The sequence below is a fragment of the Athene noctua genome, chromosome 6 (assembly GCF_965140245.1).
Source record: "Athene noctua chromosome 6, bAthNoc1.hap1.1, whole genome shotgun sequence".
NCBI lineage: Eukaryota > Metazoa > Chordata > Aves > Strigiformes > Strigidae > Athene > Athene noctua.
The window spans coordinates 13,064,151-13,090,345 of NC_134042.1; the positions used below are offsets into that span (position 1 = coordinate 13,064,151).

Genomic DNA, 26,195 nt, shown 5'->3' on the forward strand with positions numbered 1-26,195 from the left:
CACTGACAGAAAATTTGAGCACTGATATTAGAGAAAAGCGGTGTTTTATTCTCTCCACTCCTCCACAACCTTTTACAAACTGAAGGAGGAGCTTGTTTTGCCTATTAAGTTCTTTCCTACCATAGCAAAAAACATTTTAATGTGTTGCATTTTCACAGAAGCTCATCAGACTTTTCAAGGTGAATTGCCAGTCTTGGGTTAAGCAGATGCCACGATAAACTTCAGATCACTCTTTAAGAGATCTTGAGAGATAAAATACCAGTAAGGCTGAGTAATGTTTCCTTTTTAATCCCATTCATCCTGCTTAGCTTAGTATAGATAAAGATGTGCCTCCTCCTTGCAGGAAAGGGTGCAGATATGATAAAGCCTTTTGTACCAGCCAGTAAACTGAACTGGTCAAATAAACTAGATGACCTTAATAGCTTTGGTTACATAAAAATAAAACCACCCCCAAATTGCTGATGATCTTGTACATAATAAGTGTATCTTGTTACTGTATAGCTTGTGTATTTTTTCTATGCTGTTTTTCCAATATTGAGAACTCTCTCAAGGGCCTGAAATTCCAGGTGTAATTTGTCACTTCATGTAATGCTATTTCAAAGCACTTTCCCTTTTTTTTTTTTTTTTTTTTTCTGTGGGTATAAATTCATGATGATGTTACTCTTCTGTGGTTAGGTAGTCAGAATTTGGAACCTGTAAAATCTTTTTCCTAGTTTAGGGAAAAAAAGCATATGTTGGCAAAAATTCATTGTTCAATGTTAAGATGGGACCTGAATATTTATCTTAAAATAAGGTTGAGGTATTTAATTTAAAGCTTCTTAAAAAAGATCAGATTTGATACAGTTACAAGGCAAAATCACTTCTCCAGTTATAGCTGTACTGTTCAGCTGATTTGGGGCTGCTTAACACCTTAATGTGAGAAGAGAAATAGTAATCCAGAGAAGTGCTCTTAGCAAATAATTGCATGTACAATTGAAAAGGGATGGGAAATTTTACAGATAATATCTAGAAAAACAAGTATGTACATTCATACAAAGTATGACTTTTTTGTCATGCAATGATGTGTTTAGTAAGGGTGGTGCATCTTAGTGGATGGCAGTAGTATGTATGTGGCTTCCTACAGTAACAGAGCTGCTGTCTGGAAATCCTCTCTCTTCCGCTGGCTTTGCTGAAGCAGGCTCTTTACAGCTGGGTGCTCTCTAATTTTCAGATGGATCATTAGTCTGCACTCTTCTAGGACATGTGCATCTTATTACTTGATCTCTCTAAACCAAGTAACAGCTCGTACAGGGTTCATACAGTCATACAGGGTTCTACTCCTGTGCTTTTATTCCAGTGTACAAGCGTTACAGCATACTTGGCATGGTAGAATAAGTAAGTTTATGTAGGAAAACTGGACAAAAATGCAGAGACTGGCATATACCAATACCAAACAATGCTGGTAGTTCTAACCAAATTGGCTTTTGTTTTCTGATTTTAAAAAAGAATATTTGTAAGTAGTTGCAGAGCCTTCTTCCAGAGATACTTAGTCCAGATATTTGTTCCAGTCTTTACTGTCTAGGTAAACCATGTTGACTGAATGTTTGTGGGGAGTTGAGGGGGGATAAAAACCACCAGTGACTTCTTGTAATTCAAAGCTGAAGTGAGAAATTCTGGGAATGTCTTCCTGACAGTCTCAATCTGTCTTCTGCCTTTTGGCTTCTTTCCTTCTCAGGCCAGGTGAATTTTTCCAGCTGTAATCTTGTAAAAATGTATATTGGGACTTAACTGTGTAATTGTAGGTCTCTCTGCTTCCATTAAGTATTATGCTCCTTTGGAATAGACTGAAACTTCCTGCTGTCTAGGCTTGTAACTGTATTATTAGTACACCTAGAGATCCTTTCTGTTATTTTTATAGGTGTGTGCTGAAGAGTAAAGTAGATCTATCAGTCATACCACAAACTTGGACACCATGGGTGAAAGCAGGATTCGTGAATAACATTTGATTCAATTTATATAACTAAAAATACTACGTGGTTTACATACACAAGAACTGATTACTCTAGACATTACCCTACTCCTTGCCGTTTGTTTTTGCAAGTTTTCTTAGGCTGGAGCTGGCTAAGCCTTGCATGTGCTTTGAAGATGCAGAAGGAAATGAGGCATCTCCTGTAGAGAGCAAGGAACCTGTGGTGACCTGTCCCACTGATGTGATTGCTCAGGCTTTGCAGAAAAGGCGTGGTGTCACTGAAGGTCTTGCTTCAGTTGTACCCAAGAAGAGGACTGTCAGTGCCTGCTAAAAACCACTGTTTTTTGTGTCATGGAAGAATGGACTTTATGAGCAGATTAACTGCAGAACAACAACAAAAAAAGGAGGGTTAGTAGGGTATATTTTTAATTTTATGTAGATTGTGCTGCTTCCGGTGGAATGTGATAAATGGCAGTCACAGTAAGCTGCACAAGTTTCTATAGCAAGATATTGCTACTGCTTCTAAGAGATGTCCTAACATATTATGATTGGAACAATCTTACAAAATGCTTGCTTGGGAGTCAAGTGTCTCAAGTGATGCAGGTGGTGTCAAAACCTGTGCAAAACTAGACAGCTGAAGATGGCTTTGGTTTGTGCGCACTGCAGTGTCTAACAGATCTGAATTAGGTACCTCGGAGGTAGCATTTATTTTGACCCAAGGCCGAGTCCAGTTTGTTTAGGTTTTCCAGAAGCATTTCAGTGTACCTGACCCAGAAAGAAGGCTGTCCAGGCCCTTCCTGTTATGTGTCACATCTGTGTACCTCATGTGAGGAGATGTGGGTGGTGGAAGAGAATTTGCAGGGAGTGTCTCGGGGCAGTCTGTCCAATGAAGCCTGTGTCACAGCCGCAGTCTCGCCTTACACGCTCTCTCTTGCAGAGGTTTTCCTTTTCATGCTCTGAATTTTTGAGAATTATATAATCTGGATTTATTTGTGTGTAGTGTAACTGGCCAAGTCTGTGTGGGTAGTAATCGGTGGACGACTTAAAACAGCAGACATTTTTTTTCAAATGGTAAGTTAAATACTATGGAAACCAACAACTTAATTCTGTAGGTAAAAGTGAATGTTTCATAGGAGGCTTTTCTTTTTAAATCCTGGGTGGACTGGACTCGAATTATTAAAGGAGGTATTTGTTAAAACTTTTGATTGACTTAGGTACAACAATGTACTCTCAGTCAGTTCTGCTTTCTTTGACCAGTTTAATAATATATTTATTTCCTGAACTAAGCCTGTGAACTTCACCTTCATTTCTTAAAAACTGAATACCACATCTTTTTACCTTAAAGATTTTGTGAGTTTTAAAACTTGAGAGATTCTAAGAAGGATTGTAAATGAATTGAGAGGCACCCTCAGGAAGTTTATTCCTTTTTTAAATGTACATTGTCATGTAGCTGAGAACATTGTGTAGAAGTGTTTTTCAAGTTCTCTGAACTCATCTCTACCAAAACCTTTATATTTAGTGAGATCTTTAGACAGTGTTTATGATTGTCTTGTAGTGGACATCTTTAACCACTTACAATACATTCAGACAATTATTTACTTGTTACTGGTATGTTGAAACAGTTTGAACCTTTGAAATGTATTAAATAAACACTGGGGGTTTTACATTGTATTTAGTAGATACATCTGAATGTTTCTCTAGTTTGAAGACTTGAACCTTGATTGGATTTGCTTTTAAACATCATACTTGATAAGCTGATCCATAATGCTATTAATACTCAGAATTCTACTTAAAATCTATTTAATCTGTGATGCCTATCAATAATTGGACACCTTAAAAGCTAGATAAGGTGCCACTCAGCAATAGCTGTGCTAACAATGAAGTAATTTCTTTTTACTCATGTTTTAGTCCTCATTTCCTTAATTTTTTGCTCCTCAGACCTAGGACTTACTGCATAGTCAGTAATACTGACACACATTGCCTGCTCCCAAAATCTGTGGGTAACTTTATTTTCAAAAAACGCTTTGTTTCTTTTCTTTCCCATTACCAAACTAATTGTGCAAAGGAGAATTAGAGGACTTGGTTGTAATTGTGTACTGGGGTGAGCATGTGTTAACTTTACATAATGTGCATCAATCTGGGATGCTTAGGTTTTACAGAGGTGCTCAGTCATCTCCCTTGCTGGTGTACTGCAGTTCCCTTGGTCCCTTCCAGAGTCCCCCTTCAGAGAGAAGGGGAGTTCTGCTGAGAGCTTCACATTTTGTAGCTGTTTTAATTTTACCAACCTGTTTTTGTGTAATGTAATATTATTGTCCAGTAGGAAATACAGCCTCCTACTGTGAACCTCAAGACTATCCAATATTTTTTGGAATGCTTTCTAACCTTCTTTCCAGCATCAGGGAAATCAGTATGTCAAATATCCCTGTCCTGCACAATTCCCAGCCCCTACCGCTTTAGGAAAAAAACTTATAAGCTTGCTTTAGATGTCCTGACTATTGTGAAATGTAAGATGATTTTTTAAAAAATCTATTCATATTTTAATTGTTTCAAAAGTCCAGGGTAGCTTCCACAAGAGGGCCTTAACAATAACAAAATTTACAAAAAGCCTTCTTGGTAGAAAAGTCATTTAATTACAGAGAATATTTTGAAAAGTAAAAATTTTCTTAGCAGAATAACATCCCCCCCTCCCCAATTAAAAAAACCCCAAACAGTTAAACGGCAAAAAATGGAGCAGATCTTGTGTGTGTTCATCTATGAATATGATCTTAAGTGTGGCAGATTTTAGGCATGTTCTTTGAAGTTAATTTAGCTGGTCATTCAAATCTTTTTGGATCTTTTGCCTTATTAGATGATAAGGAAGGATGGAATTGGCTTATCTGCTCAGCACTCGTGTCCAAGTCTTAACCCATGCTGTTTGAAATACTGAAACTTTAAAAGATCAATCTCAATTATTCTGGAAATTGCCACTAGATCAGGAATTGTAGAAGTTCATTTTATAATAGTAAAACGTATTCAGTCTGAGTGCATTGTCAAGTTAGTAACCTATATTACGATTTTTCACTGCAGAAGCAGGATAGGAATGAGGCAGAGCAACTACAAGTCTTACAGCCCCTCTCTGAGACAGAAAACATGGAAATGCCTTTTGCTGCAGAGGTGGTTTTGCAGTATAAAACTCGGACCGGAGGCTTTCGATGCTCCTTAGCCTACCTGTATGTCAAACACACCTGTGTTTTCTCTTCATCCTCATGTCTTGTGTTACAGGCCAGTCTGCTACTAGTTAATGCATTTTTTCACACATTTTACTTGTTTTATCTAGAAAAGATAAAAATTAATAACAGAATTGTATGCATCAGTATGTAATATATGGGGGGAATATGTCTGTAGCCCAAACCCCTGATTTCTTCTGCAGGCTTGTCTCTTGTTTGCTCTATTTTCATGAGAGTTCAGAGTGTGCAGGCGGCATGCCTTAAAGTAGGCCAGTTCCTGAATCTCCTCCTCTTCCTTAATTTTGTAGTGCTGAAACTTTACTCTGTGTGTAATTACTAATTGGGTCTCCTACGTATGGGTCTAGTCTCCTCCTATATCTACAGAACTAGATATTTATAGCAAACCTGTCTAAATTTATTATTCCAGTGATGAGAAACTGATTCAGTGTGCATTGTGATTCCTCCTGCAGCTACATCAGTGGCCAACTGTTGAGTTTTGGCACATGTTGCATTCCTGGGTGTGGTTGTAGGACAATACAACATAGCCTCGGTTATCTTGGCTTTGTTACAGCAGCTTGTCGCAGTTTGGAGGTTCATGTTAGAGGCTATGAAAAGCATTTCATTCCAGATTGAGATTATTTTGTCATCTTCATCTTTAGTTCTTTTTTTGTAAGAATTGAGAGAGAGAGAGGTTACATGATTAGTAAGAAAGGCCTGGTGTACTTCACAAACTTAATATATTTTTAAAATATTATGAGTCATGGGAATAAAAAATTCCATAGTTGTGTTTGCTTTTCATCTTTGGGGTTTGGAATCCAGGGTACGCTGAATTTCATCCTGTTCTTTCTGCTATAGATTCAGGATTAAGGAGGTTTCATCATGTAACACTAGCATGACTGTAATGTTTAATCTTGAGAAGCTTCTAAAATGCAAGTTGACTGACCAAGACAAGACTCGGCTGAGAATTAAGGTTGAATGTAGAAGGACTGAGCATGGAAAAAGAAAAGCCACAGTAGCTGTCAAGACATGATGCATGGACTGCAACCCATTCTTGTGACAAGGAATTCCCAACAGGCAATATGAATATGAGTGTACTAGAAACTGTTGTCACTTAATAGTGTTGGCATCGCTCAGACTCAAGACTTGGAAAGGCTAAAAGTTCTGTTGGTTTGTACAGTCAGAGACTGTGTACTTCATGGAAATGTTTCTATATAATCCCAGTATAAACAGTGCTGGAGGTCAAACTACATTTCACAATAGAGAGGGGTGGAAAAGGATAACCCGATTTTTGCAAATGTGGCCTCTTTATGGAGTATTTGTCTCATAGACAGTGAGGGAGCGATAAGGATATAAAACTCATTAAGAACTCTAAACTTGTTCAAATACTAAACCTGTCCTTAACAAGAAAGATGGAATGCCTAATCTAGGCTGCCCTTGCAAATTCATATGCTACTGCTTTTGCAGCTTGATAAATTTCATTGAAAAAGCCTTATTATGTAAATATTGAGTGTAAATAAGTGAAGGATATGTTATTGCGTGGATGATTGATCTTTTCCAGTAATATTTGTAAGTTTATCAACTTTGTGTAACCACTGGAAAAAATCAATTTGGCATAACTCAAATATGCTTGGTGTGAAATTTGAGGAAAGGGGGTTTGTGGCTTTGTGTACTTCTTGAGGCATGCAATTAAAATGCCTGTAGACACTTGGATAATTTTACTGTCACTAGGCTAAATTGGCCAGAGAAACATATGTAATAGCTACTTGGCTTTTTCTCCTCGGAATTTATAAGAGTTCTGCGATGCTGCTCTTTCTGAGTAGGAATCCAACTCGTTGAGTCTCGATGCTGGGAAAACTGTATGATAAAATGTCTGTGTTTAGAAGGGAAAGCTTTATATAAATTCTTTTATCATCTCTATCTACGGTGGTAAGCTAGGCTGTTACAGATGGCAAAAGAAACCTTTTAGAGAGATGAGGAGTTCAGCAGTTCTTGTCTGAGAATCCTGTCCTTTTCCAGATAATAATACTAGTGGAGGAGACCACTGCCTTTAATAACGGTAGCTGTTTATTTGGTGTGATGAGTGCAGCTCCAGAAAGCTGCAGGTAAGATACTGTTGTGTAGATTATCTCCGAAGGAGAAGTTTGAGCTGGGAAGATACAGAACAAACCACAAGCAGAGTTGAAGGATGGCACTGTATTGCCATCTGAGTGGCACCTGATGGACAAATCTCTTCATTAAGAAGTGAGGTATTTGCACCCAGGAAGTGCTAGATAATGCACATAGGGAGACCCTACCCATTCTGATGTAGGCAGCCTTTGGTTTGTTAGTGCTTTGTTGATTTATGATTGCAAGACAGTAGTTGCCATCTGTTAACCAGGGGTGAAGATTCCTAAAGCTGCTGGACCAACAGTGCAGTTTGAGTGGACTTTCTAATTTCTGCCATGTGCCCAAATGTTTTCTGGCCAAGTGAAACACGTGGCTTTGGTAATCTCAAAGGGGTATAAGATGATGCTTGGTCCCCCAGGGGTTGTGGTAAAGATCCACTCTTGGGGAACTTCCCAGCAAGAAGGGATTATTTCAGCTGCTTAGGAGATCTGATTTTCCTAGAGTGGAATAAGCTGGCTTTCTATCACTATTCGCTACCTACGTCACCAGCTTGCTATTTGCATCCCCTGCTCATAAGTTCTTTTCGTGTGAATGTAGTAAGTAAGGTGAAGTTTAATGTACATAGAGGAATTGTAGGATAATTGAGGAATGTATAATTGGTGCCCTGTGAAGGTAGGTGATGTTGTCTCCCACATAATTTAAATGACATTCTGAATGGGGTATCCATATTATCAGTGACCTATATGCTCCCTATTGTATAAGGGACAACTGCGCGTTCTGTAAAGAATATACTTTTTTTTTTTTTAATGGTTTCTGGACTTAGGAAGGGAAGGCAGAGGGCACTGTTAAGAATGGTGATCTATGAATGGAGTAGTTATGATACAGTCACCTGCCAGAATAATTGAGTTTATTCAAGGTGCTTCTCAAATCAGTGGACCCTGTGACTAGTCACTGGTGAAGATAACACAGCTGTGACTTTTTTTTATGGTTGTGTGAATCTGGTAGCGCAATATCCAGTGTCCTTTGCACCAAGTCCCTATCGTGCCTGCCCTGCTGCTTGGTGTCAGCTGTTACATTGCAGGCATTTTTAGACTGCTTTCCTCTTCACCCTGTCTTTTGCTTCCAAGCTCAGTTGGCATCCCAGGAAGCAGCTGTCTTTTGTGGAAGTAAGGTGATGTGTTGCTGTCTTGGTACGGAGAACAAGGCGCATCATTTCATCTACCAGCCTGGGCAGCAGCAGCATGGTTTTCTACTTGCCCAGGCTGTAGAGCTCATATTGCTTCTGTGTCAACCCCATTCATACCAGGAGTGAAATTTGTTTCTTGCCACTGTGGTCATCCTTCCATTGGCAGGCAATGCACAGTATGGCAATGGTAGAATCTGATATATGTTATTCAGAGGAAGCTCCTGCTGGTGATGACTTGGTTCCTTTGATCTACCGCTTGCCATGTGCTGTGTCTGGTTTTGAGGAGTGACTGGTAGCAGTGTGTTCTGTTGCAGGTGTGAAAGGCTGCTGATGGGCGCAGGATTTCAGGGTCATCAGGTGGTATTTCTGTCTGTGCTGAACTTGAAGCTTCATTGATTGCTCTGATGAACACGAGGCTCAGTGAGAATGAAAGCAGTTTTTCTGGTTGTTTCCGGTTTGACTTTTCTGTTCCTTTGCCAGGCGGTTTAAAGTTGGGAAGATGACAGCTAGCGTATGATTCAGGAGGCTACTGCAGCCACGTGGTTCTCCAGCACGTGTTACTTCTGGGCAATGCACTTCTTGGCGCGCACTCTTTCTGCCACCAAACTCTGTGTGCTGCAGTGGCTGGTTGTAGCTGCTTTACTATGGTGAACAACAGCTGATTTAGAAAGGTGAGACATCTGTGGATTTCACAGTTCCAGCCTGGCCAGCCTGGTGTGCTTGTTGAGGACTGTTGGCATCAGCAGAGCTGCTGAATTGCTACTTCTCAGCAGCCTTGCCTGCACTCCCGTACTGACTCACAGGCAGACTCATTCCCCCTGGGAGAACATGACCTGCTCTGTGGCTGTGGGACATGTTTAACCATCTGAAAGAGATGGAAGCGTGATCCTGTGTATGATAAATGGGATCCTGTTTTACTTAAAATCGTGGCAGGAGAGAAATAATTTCTATACCAGTAACATAATTAATGTGAGGACAGCTTTAGGGATCTGTATTCTCCATACTTCTGTAGTTCAGTGTGATGTTAATATTGGACTTTCTTCCTGGATTTGAACAACAGAAACAAGAAAGCCAAGAGCTCAATTTGTTTGAATAATGAACATCTTTGTGGTTTTGTCCATATCTCAGCTGGCAGCTTATTTTAAATAAAGTTAATAGGCGCTCAATTGCAGTACAATACGCAGTCTTTCTGTAGCCCTTACCTGGCCCTAGCTGACAAAATTTTCTTTACTGGTGGGTTGAGATATTTCTGACTTAATTCCGCAGATATTGTTTGTAACTATCATTTGAAGCTTTTGCTGAAATAAAAGGCACTTTTTCATGCTCTTCTGCTGTTTTTCTTTATTTGCAGAGCAGGGCTAAAATAAACACAGTAGTTTAGAATCTCTTAGGTGGGAGAACTGTTCATGACTAATGGCAAAACAGGAGGTTTGTGACTTTTTACGGGATTTTGGTATTTGTGAAAGAAGCCGATAGTCTGAGCTCCTTGTACAGATAAAGTGGGACCCTGAAAGGCAGCACTGTTAACTGTTAAAGTACTGTTGGTTAAACTTTATCTACCTAATAAATGTTCTGTATCTTCCTGCATTAAGAGTATGGGAATACTTCTCTGATCTTAATTTCTAGATCCTACAGACAATTTCAGTGGAGGGAGGTTGTTATTATGTGAAGGTTATTTTAAACTGTTGGTATTAGGATGCACATTGTGGCCTTTTCTTAAAATCCATTTTGAGATCTGAGTAAAACTTATAAGGAAAACATACATGCAAAGGCTTGTTCTGGCTTTTATTCCATGTTTGTTTGTAGTTCTTGTCTGTATTGTAACAGAAAGTCCGTGCTGATCTTGAAAGAGATAATAAAACCTGTATGCTAACAGCTGGAATTAATATAGGGAAGAGAAAGCTAACAGAAAAAAAGCTGAACTAAGATCCCAATATTTTATGACCAGCAAGGTGTGGTACAGTAAGGCTGAATCCATTATATTATAAGCCAAAGACTTGGCTTGTGTGCTAAATTACCATAGATTTAATTTTGACTAGAAGCTGAAATGCTGATGTGAGTGCTTGCAGTGCAGTTAGTAGGTAAAGCAGTCTTAATAGTTTGGAACAGGCTGTCTCAGGTGATGAAATGAGACTTTTTTCCCTCTGTACTAGAGGATGTTATATTGGGCTAACTGGTTTAAATATTGTCTACAGGCTGAAATTTAGATCTCACTGTGGTGCTGGAAAGACCAAGTATTTTGACTAGGTTGTTACAGAATTGAACATATTGCTTCCATTTAATGTTTTCTTAAAATCTTCATTATCATGGAGGAATTTTGTAATTATTAATTTGATATTAGGCAAAAAGGGTGGAAACCATCTGTCTGGATGTCTACCGAGTTATTTAGAGAAATATGTTTTCACTGTTAAGTATACTTAAAGTAGGTTTTGTATAACTGAGCTGTTTTTTCTCTCAGCTGAGTCTAATGAGAGTGTAAATAATCAGTTTGAATGTGGACCCCTGGATTTACAGATGTCTCAAGCTGTATGTGATAACTCTGAGTGTGTGGATTCATAATATATTACTGCTAATCAGCAATAATGTGTTACTAATTTTAGTGATCATAATGAAACCTGGTAACTTCTGTGAAAGGCAATTTCAAAAAAATAGATCCTGTGAGATTTTGTAGCAATAGTAGTTAAATTCCTATCTACTGCCTCCATAAAGACAAATGTTACTATCAATATAAGCAAAAGTCTTTAAATGCCAAGCGATAGGAAAAGGGTGTAGGGAGGGAAGTATGCATCTGTTTCTAAGAGCCAATCTAAAAAACTTTAAGACTTAGAGTTCTTCCAAAATAACCCAAACCTTTAAAATGCAGTCTTGATTGATTAGTCTTTTTATCCCTTCATATTTTTGGAACAGAAAAATCCTCCACCCAAATCCCTCCCCAGTTCCATTTTAGACACCCCACCCCCCCGCCTGCCTCTGTTATCCCCAACTGATAATAAGCAAACACTGAAATTAGAAGGTAAAAGGTTTGTGCAGAGGTCTGAAAAGCTTCAGGTCTGTTGGCATGAACAAAGGAAAATCCAGCCTTGACTGGAGTTGTGGCTAGTTGGTCTAATGGTGTAACAATTTCACATTGTGGGGTGGTTCTTTAAAAGAAACACTTGAAATAATCAAGAAATCCATGGACTTTTGAGGTGCAGGGAAGAAAGGACATAAGTTCTCAGTTGAAATCTTTTTTAGCCCATATTGGACTTGACTTTATCATCTCTTTTTTTTCAGCCCATGGGTTCATATTTTTTTATATATCCATGTAGTCAAGTTTATAGCTTCAAGAGAGAGGGATTTTTAAGAAAAGTACTGTTGCAGAACCTGAGGAAAAAAAGGTCAGTCAGTCAACAAATCATATTCTCGTTACTATCATATGAACGTTATGTTCTGGTAACTGATTCTATGACACTTGGTGTTGGGGAATTTTTTGCTGCAAATTACATAGATGAGGATTTTATGAAGTTAAATACTTTTAAAAGATACCTCTTTAGTTATGTTGCTATATGTAATTTTCAAAATCACTGAGTAAGCGTGCCACTGAAGTTGTGCTTGGATCTTCTTAAGGCTTCATAGTAAGCAGATACGGGAAATGTTAGGCACAAAATGAAGTTTTGCATGCTGTGTGATCATAAGGAATACAAGTTGTGTATATACAAAATTGTACCAGAAAGCTGGAATTCTGTTGGAGTACCCTGTTTAGACGCTTCTTGTAGGGACTATGGTGACAGATTCCTTAAACGTTGTGAGTTCTTCTGCGGGTGATGAAACATGTGGCTTGTATTAGACTCTGGGGAGGATGCAGAATATTTTTAAAGGTATTTAAATGATAGGGGAATTCAGAAAACATTGCATCCTGTGTGCTTAAAAGAATTTATAGCTTGTATCTGACTTTAAGCTAGCTTCTGATTTGATTATATTTGTGTAAAGCAAACAGATTCGGGAAATAATCCTGTTAGTTCCCGGTAATGTTTTGCAAAGAGATATTAGGAGAAGAGAGTTATGGAACTCAAAACTTGCACTAGACAGGTGTACAAATGTTAATATTAATTCCTAATATAATGAATAAGAAAATTTCTGTGAAGAAAAATTTGTTCTTCCAAGTCAACAACAGTGGCTATGATGGACACCAGAGCGAGTTCTTTAAGATTCTGCCCATCCTTTATGTGGAAGTGAACTTTTCTAGGTTGCTAGACTTATGGAGGGATGATCAAATGATTTTTCTGATATTCTGACAGCCAGAAATAGTTACTGTATCTTTTCTCTAGGCTCATTTTTATTATCAGAACCTTCCATTTTCCAAAAAAGCTTAAGGCAAAGCCTTCACAATTTCACTTTGAGTTATAAATGAATATTAAAAATGCCTTTTGTGGCACTCACCCTCCTCCTCCTGCATTGGCTGCAGTCAAAAGTGTGGCTGATGTGCTATGAACAAGCTGAAGAAATTGCACAGATAAAAGGACCTTAATAATATTTATCTAATTTTTGGAGGATGGGAGTGAGTAAAATGTCTTGAATTGCCATGTAACAGCTGCCAAGCAGTGACTGACTGAAGTGCTTGGGCCCACTGCAGTAATAGTGTAACAAGGAGTCATCTGTCGTTCTGTGAATGTATGAGCTAATTTTTCCTCACACATACTTCTTGGCAGTTTAAGCTAACTTTCATTTTCTAATTGAGATTGACTAGTGCACACATGGCTTGTTGCCACAGTAATTCAAATTTTGTGAGCTATCTGGAACGTACAAATTCACGCGCTGGTTTCAATTTGAATGTCTTGAGCTATAGTAACTTCTGCTTCCATGGGTTTGGGAGAAGGAGATCCTTACTACATATAGTGAGCCAGCTCTTGGTGGTCCTGGGGTGTAGCTGGGTGCTAACAACTCTGCTGTGATGCTGTGACAGTTGTAACACAGGGGTTTGGCCAGCTGAAATGATGGTGAAGGGGAGACCAGCTCGTGAGTTATGCTGGTTCGTAACAAGGGCTCTGTAGCACAGTAAGTCTCTCTGATACAGTCAGTGTTGGATCTTGAGGAAAGATAGAAGGTTAAAGCAGAGATGAAATAAGCCTTCCCGGCTGGTCAGAGTGTACTGGGTAATCTCCTGAGAGGGAGGCTGCACCTCCACTAGTTTCTAATAGCCTTTGGAAATTTCGATCAAATAATTAACCTTTTTTTAATCCTTTTCTATTTTTAGTTTGTAAAACATCCCAGGGCAAAGGACTGTGCGAGTTAATTCTGTATCAAGAGAAAAATATTTTTTTGAAACTTGGACTGCTAGAGAATTCCATTGCTTCTACACAATTTCTGCAACATAAGAACTGGAAAATCACCATTCGCTGTTCATTTTCTAACACTTGAGATACTGTTTTTGTAGCTCTCACCACCAGCAAATTGCTTTTCGTAGGTGAAGACCTTTGATGTATCTAATCTGTCCTTGAACAGAAGCTGTTCATGTAGTCCTAATTATTTTTGTTACCTTCCTGCACCTTTTCATTTTATTTCAGAAAGGGTATATTAACTACAAGAACTATGTGGTATTGAAGCTGAGTGCAGTCTGGTCTTATGCTGTGGCATCATACTGGTTTTGCTTTGCTCCTTTCATGATAATTTTTACTAGTTTGCTTATTCAACAGTTACATTTTTAGAGGACTAAGTATGTGCTTCATGATCTTTCCTAGATAATGGTAATAACTGTATTCATGTTCATCATTATTTATACTTAGGGTCATTCTCTTACCCTTCTTCCATGTGCTTTTCTCTGCTGTTTTTATTACAGAATAATTTCTTCATGTGAGATCCTCTTGTATGTCTAAAATCAGTTTAATCCAGTCCAGAACACTTTGCATTAGTTGTAAACAGTCACTTAACTATTTGCTTTTGAGAGCATATGTAAATAAAATAAAAATCACTGTTTCCAGTGGAGAGCCCCGTGTAACTCCCCATTCTGTGTCTGAGCATGTATTATTCTTGTGGATTTACCTAGTGTGGTTTACCTAGTTTCTCTACTTCCTGACAGACTTAGCAGCACTACTATCCATTCCCAGTAAAGACTACTCATGAACCTGATAGAAATTTATAGTTTATTGTTCTAAACGCTTCTGGTGTGTGGATGACATGGAATGGACTTCAGAGTTGCCGTGTGCCAGTGCAGAGCACTGCTGCTGGATCAGTTGTCTAAAATGCTGTGGCTTTCCCTTTTGTGTTGAGCACGATCATTGTATAGGAAACACTGCATAAAGCCTTAGTATGAATACATTTTTAAAATCTTGCTAAAATGGATCCTCCGGGTAATCTCATTTAGAGTGCATGTTTGTTCCTGAAACACATGCTCTGGATCTGTAGCTTGTTTGTCTGCTGTTTCTGCTCTCAAGTATTTAAGATTTAGAACTAAAAATACAGGGTGTGTTCAATATGTTTCTGAGCTCACAGTAAGTAGGTAATGATCAGGTCAGTAGCACAAAGGTGTGATTGATTGGTTTATATTTGACCTTTTCTACTCCAAAGCAGCAGGTGTTTGCTGTACTGGATACAATTCTGTGTCTACTCAAACATATTCAAAAATCTGCTTATAAAACACTCATAGATCATACTGAAGTAACTCCAGTGTAAATACATTAGATCTGTGAGTGATTTACCAGTAAAATATGCCTATTTTACTTGTAGAAGTTACTCCGTTTTGATTTTGAAAATGCGTTTTTTTTTTTAAATGAGATTTGATATATTTAACTTCAAGCTTAGGTTCTTGGATTTGGGTGATTAAAGGAAATCTTTTTCTACTCTTTCAGCCCTTTTTGTACTTTAAGTTCTTTTCTAAATTCAGCATGTATTTGTAAAGATACCTTTTAAACCCGAGATGTTCATGTTTGAAAACGGTTTCATTGTCTGAGATTTAACTGCCCTAAATGTAAATGATTCAGTTGGAAACGGTGTGACTTGGTTAGTTAAAATTCTTCACATGCGTGCAGATGAGCTGCAAAGCAGATTTGCTCGAACTGCTTTCCACAAGGCACAGCTAGTGTTTCTTTAGAAAAATTTTGCTTGTTTTCAGCTATTATAGTTAGTATAATTCAACTCATCGCATAGAAACCTGCTTTTCACTAGTGACTGACAGTCATTGCAGAGTATTCGTAGAGTGAACCTATGAAACAAGGGGATTACTGCCTCTTATCTCTGCACCAACATTTTAGCATACTGCATAGGACTAGTCAGAGTTTGCAGTCGCTGTGGAGTCTGAATTGGGACATTTCGTTTAGAATATTTATTGATGGAGGAAATGAGACTTGTTTTATTTGCAGAACTTCACAGGTTTGGGAGAGGCAAGTGATTTCTCTTATGACTGTTAAAGAGCATTGCCTGTCTTTAGGTATAACTGCTGCCTTGCAATGATCAAACTCATATCTTTCTGACAGTCTGAGAGTTTGAGTGCAGTTGCTGTGCTCGTAATTCTGTTACACACTGTTGTGGAATACGGAATCCAGTATTTAATTGCTGCAGTCTGGGGATATTTATGTTTGAAGAGTCTGGCCTATTTTACAAAATTCTAAGCTTTAAGAACAGAGCTTCTGGTAGGTGAATGTGTTAGCCATGCTGTTGTTAACTGTGTATTGGAGTACAGTTCATGGATTTAATTTCCTGATATTTCATAATTTTTTTATCTGCAATTTTTGTTTAACTCTGTTTTTTGCCACTAAAATGTTGCTGTCTTAACATTTTTTTCCCCCTTCTTCCACCATCCTCTGTGGTGCAAATAGAATTGTCAAGTGCTCTGGCAACAGCTGTGGAGTGCTCACATGATACCTTAGCTCAGGTACAAGACAGCAAGAAATCTTGTGGATTTGAGAGGATGGCTATACCTCACATCTTATGATGACAGTGCATGACAATTTCCAAGAGCAGTCAGAGATAATTATATTATTGTTATGGGCATGACCTCTTTGGTCTTATATAAAGAGTTTAATGTTGCTGTTTCTGCTCTATTTTCAAAGTAGGATCTAAATATTACTTTTACCACTGGAAGGTGAGTTTTTTACAGCTGATATGTTTGTTTCAGTAGTCTTTTTATTATGTATCCAACACTTATTTTTCTGCAGCAAGGAAAATGCCCTTAATTGAATTCTAAATAACAATAATAACAAAATTTATTTACTGGCTCAACAAATGAAATCATGCTTCACCTTTGTGTGTATTTTGACGTCTTAGAATGCTTACTTGTAGTATTGTATTACTGGATCTTAATTGGGTAATGAAAGGGTAAATGGGTTGGAAAGCTGTGTGGTGAATAATGTGGTGAATAATGTGGTTAGTCATCGGATTGCGCAAGCGGGACTGTTACCGTTTTAGTGAGCATGCTCATATGGTTACGTGCCTTCCTTTGCTTCAGTGTGACAGTGCTGGATTTAATTAGATTTTATGGGATCTAAACTTACAAAAAGGCTCAAAGTTCTGCATTCAAAATCTGACACGTGGGGTGACCTTTTCTTCCTTAGAAGATAAGAGTACTTTGTGTTCTTGTGCTGGTGAATAATTGCAGAGAAGCTGTTGCAGGGCAATTGCAGCAAGTTTTGGCTAACCTTTACAGTAGGACTGGAGAGATAGGGCATTACATGTTTTTGTACTGCGTAAGTGGGAGAGGAGGGGAGACCGTTTGTTTAGCAGCAATACTTAATAAGGATTTTTCAGAGAAACAAAACTTCATTCTGGCAGCTTCATAACAGACAGGGACAGACTATTTACCTTGGCGACAATCAATTTGCCTCTTTCTTATAAACATTCTTACCTTGTCGTCTTAAATTTAGATATTCAAACTGTGCATTAGAAAGGAAAATAGATCTAAATGGTTTGAACCACTTCTTTATATGTGTGCTTGTACTGCAGGTAAGCCGGACAAAACCAAATCCTTTCCCGAGAAAATGGTTCGAAACAAGCATATTTCCTCTCTGATGTCCTAGTCTCCCAGTTATAGCCAATATTTACAGTAGTGTTGAAGTGTCAGCACTGAATTGAGTTTTAAAGGAAAAAGCAATGTGGAATACTCTTCTGCAATATGGAAGTGCAGGCTGTTTGTGTTTCCTGGTGCGGACCCTTGTAGATTTTGTACCAAAATTCAAATTTTGATAATGCTAAAAAGCTGTTAGACATCGAGTCTTTGGACAGACATAACCAGGTTGTACTTGCACAAGAACTGAAAGCCACAGAGTTTTCTGAGGATACAGATCTTCACAGCCATGCTGGGGAATGCTTCTGGAGTGTTTTTCTAAGTAGGTTAGGCAAACACATTTTTTTCAATGAGATTTAACTAATTTGCATGTCCTCTTAGGTCTGAAGTACCAGGTAACTTTGGCAGGAAAAATGTATCCTTATTTAGAAAGCTTTGATGTCAATAAATGGGTGGTATTTCTTAGGCAAAAAACACATGGGAGATGGATGAACTTGTTGCTCTGGGTTTCAGTCTCTGGCTTGGTCCTTTTTTTTGTTACCAATATTAGGTTCATTTCACTGGGAGAGAGCATGTAGGAGCTGATAGTTGTGCAGCTGCTCTTACCTCACCTGTGTGTGGCCAGCAGGCAGTAGAGGTATGAATGAGACTTTTTTTAAATGACTTAGTCTGATTGTAACATGTTAATTGAATTAGTTTTATGTGGAGGCTTGTAAATTTTAGAATTATCCCTATAACACATTGTTCTTAAACCTGGATTTCCCTGCTGTTTGAAATGCATACTTCTAGGAATTTTATTGATGTGTCAATTTGGTCTACTCCTGATGGTTCAGGCTTGCAGGACGACTTGTACTGTAAAGCAGGAGGATGGCACTGGGGTGGAGGAAGGAGTAGGGGATATACTGAAAAAGTGGCTGAACCAAAGACTTAAAATCAGCTTTTGTCCTTTTCAATTGCAAGCAAAAAAGATACCACATAATTGAATGCAGATTAAATAACCATTGTGAAGGCTAGAGTTCAGAAGAAAGATAAAATTGTTTGTGTTTTTTTGTCTAGTGTTGAAACTTTAAGTCGTTGCTTAGTGTGAAATTTGTAGTACCCCAGCCTAAAATGTAACCACTTAAATTTGTGAAGGCAATTCAGGTATCAATATTGTCCTTCTGCCTTGCAGATTCTTTAGTTTGGATCACCCTGTAGCAGCAACTGGTACACAAGAAACATTTATGCAAAATGTATGTATGTAAACTCCTGCAAGGCAAGCTAAGCTCCAAATTTGCATCATCCGCAGCTCCCACCTGATATAACTTCAGTTAATGTGAAAGCTTACCCATCTCTCACTGAAGGGCAAATTGCTGGCTTGTGCTCACTGAAGGGTAGAAGCGAACAGATTCGTACAGCAGAGCAGCTAACAAGACATGAATTAACATGCTAGTTTATCTTGCAGTAATTTGTTCTGCAGCCATAACCTGATGATGCACAAAACAATGAAGTCAAGAGTGCTCCAACATGCACTTTTATCTGTGACAGTCTCTGTGCTGCCTCTGAGTCATCAGTGAACTGATATGGCTTAAAATTATATTTTTCTGACCACCTGAAATAGTAAGTGCCAAAGCTCTCCTTAAATTGACTTTAGAGCTGTGTTTTCAAAGTATCCAAAATGTTTAAATTTGCGTAAAAATAAATGGCCACATAAATGTATAAGCTCACAATGTGAATAACTTGTCTTTTGTAGATGCTTGTATGGTGTTTTGGGAACTGGTCTAATGTTTAGTCTCATTTAATCTCTTGGATTGCAAAAATGGTGGAGGTTTTCTAGTTTTGTGGGGGTTTTTGTTTGGTTTGTATTTTCATTTTGTTTCCAACTTGCATGACCATTCAGATGTTGAGCTGTCTGGAGTTAGCCACCTGGTAGAGATAACCTTGAAATGTAACAAGAACCCAAAGTGGCTCTGTTTCCTTTTTCCTCCAAATCTCCGTGCTTTCAGGCTTTCACAGAATCGTCTAGGTTGGAAAGGACCTTGAAGATCATCTAGTCCAACTGTTAAACTAGCACTGACAGTTCCCAACTACACCAGATCATTCAGTGCTATGTCATCCCTCTATGTCAACCTCCAGGGATGGGGACTCCACCACCTCCCTGGGCAGCCCATTCCAACGCCCAACAACCCATTCTGTAAAGAAATGCTTCCTAATAGCCAGTCTAAACCTTCCCTGGTGCAACTTGAGGCCGTTCCCTCTTGTCTTATCGCTTGTTACTTGGCTAAAGAGACTCATCCCCAGCTCTCTGCACCCTCCTTTCAGGGAGCTGTAGAGGGCGATGAGGTCTCCCCTCAGCCTCCTCTTCTCCAGACTAAACCCCCCCAGTTCCCTCAGCCGCTCCTCCTACGACCTGTGCTCCAGACCCTGCCCCAGCTCCGTTGCCCTTCTCTGGACACGCTCGAGTCATTCAATGTCCTTTTTGTAGTGAGGGGCCCAAAACTGAACACAGGAATCGAGGGGCGGCCTCACCAGTGCCGAGTACAGGGGTGAGATCCCTTCCCTGTCCCTGCTGGCCACGCTATTGCTGACACAAGCCAGGATGCCATTGGCCTTCTTGGCCCCCTGGGCACACTGCTGGCTCACCAGTTTGTCTCTGATATAATGCTATGTTTTCGATTTAACTAGATTTTGAGTTTCCCATCTTGACTTTTCACCATGTTTATCTTCAAATACTCTTTGTTGATTGCCCTCTCTTTGGGTCCAAGCTGGATTTGGGGTTGTAAGAGTGAAAAGGAAATAGTGTCTTTGGTGGTTTGGTTTGTTCTTGGGGGTTTTTTACTTTTAATTACAGAACAAAAATCAGTTGCTAGATATAAAAAAATCAGGGACAGATAACTTCCAGCCTGCATAATCCCAGGACAGAGTATGAAACTTTTTACAGTATTGGTGATGCTGCTAGTTTAGTAGAAAATACCCTGCTAGTTTGTTGCAGCCTGGGTTGGTGTCTCTTGGGTTGGCACGTGTGCTACACTTGTATGGGAATGTGAAGTGCACTGCAAAGAATTCAAGCAGCAAATGCTCGCTCATTTTTCTCTAGAACTCTTGTGCAGGGATTTTGAGCTCCAGACAAAATTAGTAGACATTTCAGCACTTAATTGTAGCAGTTCATGTGCTTCTCTCCTCAGATATGCAGCCTATGTGAACTGCTTTACTTAATGTTTTCTAATCAGATGGCATTTCTAGTTATATTGGGCTGACAGGCATGTTACAAGCAAATTAGGTGTTTATAGGGCAAACTGTTTTGCAACCTGCTTGAAATAGTCTGACATCTCAGAATATCCGAGTGTGGCATTTGGAGAAACACCCTGCTTGCCTGACCAGAAACTAATTTTACTATTTGTCAGCATTTCTATTAAATAGAATAAGCTATTTTTAAACTGCTCGTTGCCAACATGACCTTAGAACATGTAGGAAAATGGGTTTGGTTTTCAGTGAAAAGGAAATACTTTTGGGCAAAATGCCACTTCAGCTTCTCATAGGAAGTGTAGTTGAGGAACTTTTATTCTCATCCTCCTCTGAGGATTGAGATTCCTGGTCAGAATAAATCTCCAATAAGGTACCAGTTTCATGGGCAAAAACAATGCTTCCTGGGAGAGGTCCAAGGAAATGCTCACATAAGCCAGTGCTATGGTAAGGCAATTAGGCTGCCATTTCGCAAGTGGTACAGTGGCCATGTGCTGCTCTCTCTTCTTCTTTTGTTACTCACTGAAGCTTTTGATATTCAGATACCTTGAAAACTTTTCTGCACGTTGTTTTTCACGTTTGTAGGTTTTGAAATTTCTACAAAGCGCTTTTTAATCAATCATACTCAGAATACTGGCAGATGAGCCTTACTGCATGTATTTGTATCAGTTTAAAGAGTCTGCTGTCCTTTTGGCAGAGAGGAGTATCTATGCCTGTTTCTCAGTCACTGGAGTGCAAGGTTGGGCAGCTGGGCTTTAAGCTACGTGCTGAATGCGATGAGCTTTGCACCGAAGCAGCTGGAGCCATGGTTTTGCTCATCGTGCTCTGGCACTGCCAGCCTTCAGCGGGGACAAGAGTGGGTGTCTGTGTCTGTCCTTGTGAGGCGGTGGTTTGCTGCAGTATGTGCCACCTGTTCCAAGTGATTGAATGGCCAGCCTCAAAATTCTGCTTACTTTAGACTGAGGCATAGACTCCTCTGCAGTTTGTAAAGCAAAATACATAATACTGTTCTAATGCCTCTCTAAGCCTTAATGGAGAATAGAAGCCTTGCACCTCCTCTTAAGACTTCCAGAACTGCCTTTGCACATTCAAAGATTTTAACTGGCTTTGAGCTTGTAAAATAAAAAAACTGTAGAGAAACTGCTTCAGCTTGGTTAGTGGTAAGAAATGTGCGTGGTTTTTATTTTGCACACATTCAAATCTATGAATCCTACCAAGTAAATTCAAGAAAATATTTAATGTTACTAGTTATGTCAGGCATTTTGCAGCTATGAAGGATTGAAGCTAACACTGCTGTGTAACTAGATAATTGTGACTGAAAGTCCCCAAGCAACTTCCTATTCCTGCTCTTACACTATTAGAGTTCATGGCTAGTCAAGGTACATGCTCCTTCCAGGGACAGTCGTCTAGCCTTTGCCATACATCTCTCAACCCTTTGCTTCATTTGCGAGAGAGATTTGGATTGCTATGAGTGCTTTCAAATGCTCATCAAGCAGCTTTGAGTGCAGGTGTTTGCTGCAAAAGCAGAGTTTGGTCTGACTGTTTGCTAATGTAAAAATACTTCAGGAATTATCATTTATTCTGAAAAAATGGCCCGCAGTGCTACAAGACCAGGCAGCATTGCATTTGTCACTGAATTTGTGCATGTGAGTAGCAAGGCTATTTACACTTCAAGTATTAACATCACCACATGTGAACTTCCCAGCTCTAGCGATATATTGGTGTTTTCTTTGTCCGTGGGTATATCTTTAAATTATTACTTATTTTACAATATTGCCTTTAAACATCTTAGGGAAAAACATAAGATTCTAGAGAAATGAGCCAATGCCATGCCCGTAAGATACAATGGGAACTGACTTGCTTAATGACTTAGAGCTTGAGGAGGAAATTAACTGTTGCTGAAGTAGGATTTGGGGAGTCAGTGACAAAACTCACACTTTAGCCATTCCAAACAACAAAAAGGTATGTCATGAGATATATAAAACAATTTAATATTTTTAATTTTGCTGATCAGAATTAGTAGTGGTGGGCAGTGATTTTCTGTTATGCTTTTGATTTCTGACTTTTGTTAAGCTTTGAAAAAGTTGGATTTGAATTTAAGCTTCTTAAATGTCAGATACCACAGACATGAATGTGTTGATTTTTCACACCAACGTTGAATAGTTTTAACTGGAAGACACTAGTTCTTTTCAGAGTTTAAAATAGTGTTCAAACTGCGTTAAAGCTGCTTTCATTTAAAGGCTACCTATTGACACCCATAAACATCTATATTCTGGAGTTTAGTTAATCTAATGGGAAATAAGTATATATAATCCAGTTATATTTTTGTTGCCTTGCATTCTGCAGCACCTATTTTTCCTATCCAAATGATATGTCATGGTTTTAAGATGTTGTCTTTTCCAGGACAGAAGAGCAGTATCTCAAGAAGCCTTTCAGCATGTTTTCTATGTTCCCTGTATTGTATCCCATATGATTTTACTTCTGTAGCTGAATATTAAGTCTTTGCATTAGTAGCACTTTTTCTGATAACTTCTTGGCTAGTTGTAGTTTGAATCTAGTAAAGGTGCATGTCTCAAGTATAAGTTGGCTTGCGTATATAGAAACTGATACGTAAGAGAATAGTGTATAAAAAGCATCTAATTCTGGGCTTTGGAAGCGTAATTACAGAATGGTCTTCCCCCTTTGAAGAGATAAGACTTTGTAATTGTTTAGAGATTTACCCAGGATGTGGTAGTGAATTCAGTGCATTTGTCATTTAAACATAAGAACTTTTACTAGTAGACTAAGCAAGGGCAGGGCTCTGCCCCTCAGTAAAAGTGTGAACCTGTCACTTGAACTTAAAGAACAGCATAAGCACCTGATTTTAGGATCAATCTTAGGGCTATGAATCCTTGCCTTGCATGGGTGCCTTGGAAGCTTGTGCTATTGATGTCCTGCTTGGTTGCTGTAGGTAGGTGTTTAAATTCGGGGAGGGAGAATTTCATGTGCATCGCTCTTCAGAGCTGCTCTGTCAGCTATTTTAGGTAACCTGATGCTCAAACTATCAGTTATTCCTGGGCCTAATGCTTCAGTTCCTGTGGAAAGATATTAAGTAATGTGGATTTGTGGTTTCCACTTTGAAATGAGTACCTATCTTTTTCTGGATCTATGTCCAAAATATTTTCCTTTCACTGGTACCCCCATTCACATTTGCAGAAGCTCAGATTTTTCACAGGGATGTTTGTCACGATAGTGGTTGACCCAAAGTGGTTAAACATGTGTTTTGGTGCCTATTGGCAGTATTCTTTTTTTCTTCTTCTAGGACGTGAAAATCTGAGAAATGAACAAATTACGGCAAAGCTTTAGGAGAAAGAAAGATGTCTATGTCCCAGAGGCCAGTAGGCCTCATCAGTGGCAGACTGATGAAGAAGGCGTTCGTACTGGCAAGTGTAGCTTTCCTGTTAAGGTAAGAGTTTCTGCCTTTCTCTCGGATATCCATGAGGTACTCTTGCCATGAATTATTATTTGGGGTGTTTTGGTAAGCATAAGTCAGTGGCATGCTTCATTACAACTGACCTATTTTACAGTCAGCTCTCATTGCGAGGGATGTGGCGCTTTTTTTAAAGCCAGATGACTCATGTAACGAATGCCTTGGAAAATCGCTGTCTGAGATATCCTACATTACTATCTAGTTGAAATAAATCATATAGCTAGGCAGAGGAGTAATATAAAATTTGTCTTCATTTTTCTGGAAGAGCAGAAATGATAGACCTCTTGGATTGCATGGCAAGGTACTCAGTTCTTTGTTAAAAGTCTGACTTGCTTAAAGTTCACTTGTAAGGTAAGCGTGGGTTGTGCTTGGAAAGGAATCCTTCCTCCCTTCTGAAAATTGAACACACTGCCAAGTAGCACCTGGGTTTCCTTCCAGTGCTTGAGGTTATAAGCACTTGCTAATTTCTGAGAGTGTCTTCTGTGCTCTGATTTTTGTGTGTGTGCATATTACAGACTATTAATGCATGTCAAACTGAAATTACCTTTTTGTATTCTGAGAACTCATTCTAGATTATCAGAGTATTATGCATAGATATTTTCTTTTGTCACCATTTCTACTTCCCCCTTTTTAAAGAAACAATATTTTAAAAATATTTTAGAATATTATTTTATAGTAATACTTAAGAAATGCAGTAATAAAAATAAATATGAAATTTAAGATGTTCTGTTGTGTATGCTCCCCTTGTAATCAAAAGTTTTCTTCCTCAGGGCACACTAGTACTAACTACACTAGGTTGTAAGCAGATGACAATTACGAAAAGCTAACAGGTTAAGTATCTGTGCACAAGGAAAACAGTCTATGGTTCTGATACTGAAGAACTTTTATTAGTTTTTGTCTGTATGGTACTTAAAGTAATTCTGTCTGATAGTTAAACAGTGATGTTGCTAGGTGGAACTCTTGAAACTGTAATGTATTTTTGTAAAGCTGTGGATATGTGCAGATCTACAGTAAATCTGAGAATTTTCACACTAGGTTCATGTCCTATGCTACCCTACTATAGTTGTTTATGTGTGCTTTTACATATACCTAAGTGTATATAACATTTCTAGTTTGTTATGGTTGCTTGCTTATTTGTCTTTGTTTTATGTTAGTTTTTTGCTTGAAGGAAGGAACTGCAATCCAGTATTAAGCAGAGATGGTGTTTTGCCAGAACTTTGAAAGCAAGTAACTGCTCTGCGGAGGCTCAAACTTTGATTAAGTTTTAATGCTGTCTAGGAGAGAACATAGCTGTTATCTTGACAATCGTTATTTTTTTATAATTTACCTATTATGCAGGTTGAAAAGCCAAATGTTGAATTTCTAGCCATTTCGTTTGAGTAAAACTTTTTCAGTCCTTTACTGAACACAAGGGGTGTGAACCACTTCTTGCTGTTTAAAGACTGACTTTTTTTCTAACTCTCAGCCAGGACTTGCACTTATAATGACAAATGCTTCCTGTATTTAAATGAAGTATTCATCTATTCTAGGCACATGTATCCAAAGTCAAAAAAGGTTTTGGTCTATTCTGTGCTGAAGAGGCATTATAAATGGATGAGTCTTTGCATCATCCTGTCATCACAATGGGACTTATTTACCCTTATTTGCCCACTTTATATTGGAACTCACTGAATTAATTTCATTTGTTCTTTGGAAAAACTACTCTGAAGTAAGTGCATCTTTACATATGTTTCTTGATTTGGTCAGAATGTTAGACTATTAATACTTAAAGAATTTGCAATTAGATGGAAACTTAAAATCAGAACAATCAGAGGCGTTTTAGCTTACCCGATTACAATTTATCTTCCAAAATACTGTGCCTTAAGATAGGCAGTAGTGGAAATTTTTGTTAGGCTTGGGATGTAAAGTGGGTGTTAACTGGTGTTTAATAGATACAGACAGGAAGTGTGCCATTGTGAGTGAATAAGATTAAACCAGATGTGGAGTCATCATTTTAGTGGGTGGTACTATATTTTGCTCTCAAAAAGAATAGGACTTTGTGCTATTGAAGGGGAGTATCCTGTCACCCTGTTCTCGGGTATTAT

General features: G+C 38.6%; 1 protein-coding gene across 1 annotated transcript in view; it reads left to right on the forward strand.

The window, feature by feature from the left end:
* NUMB (NUMB endocytic adaptor protein) overlaps positions 1-26,195 on the forward strand; it is a 93,843-nt gene that overhangs the window by 36,269 nt on the left and 31,379 nt on the right. The window contains exon 2 of the mRNA XM_074909163.1: positions 23,944-24,087. Within this exon, the coding sequence (XP_074765264.1) occupies positions 23,962-24,087 (126 nt within the window). The 5' untranslated portion in view covers positions 23,944-23,961. The remainder of the gene's footprint in view (positions 1-23,943; positions 24,088-26,195) is intronic.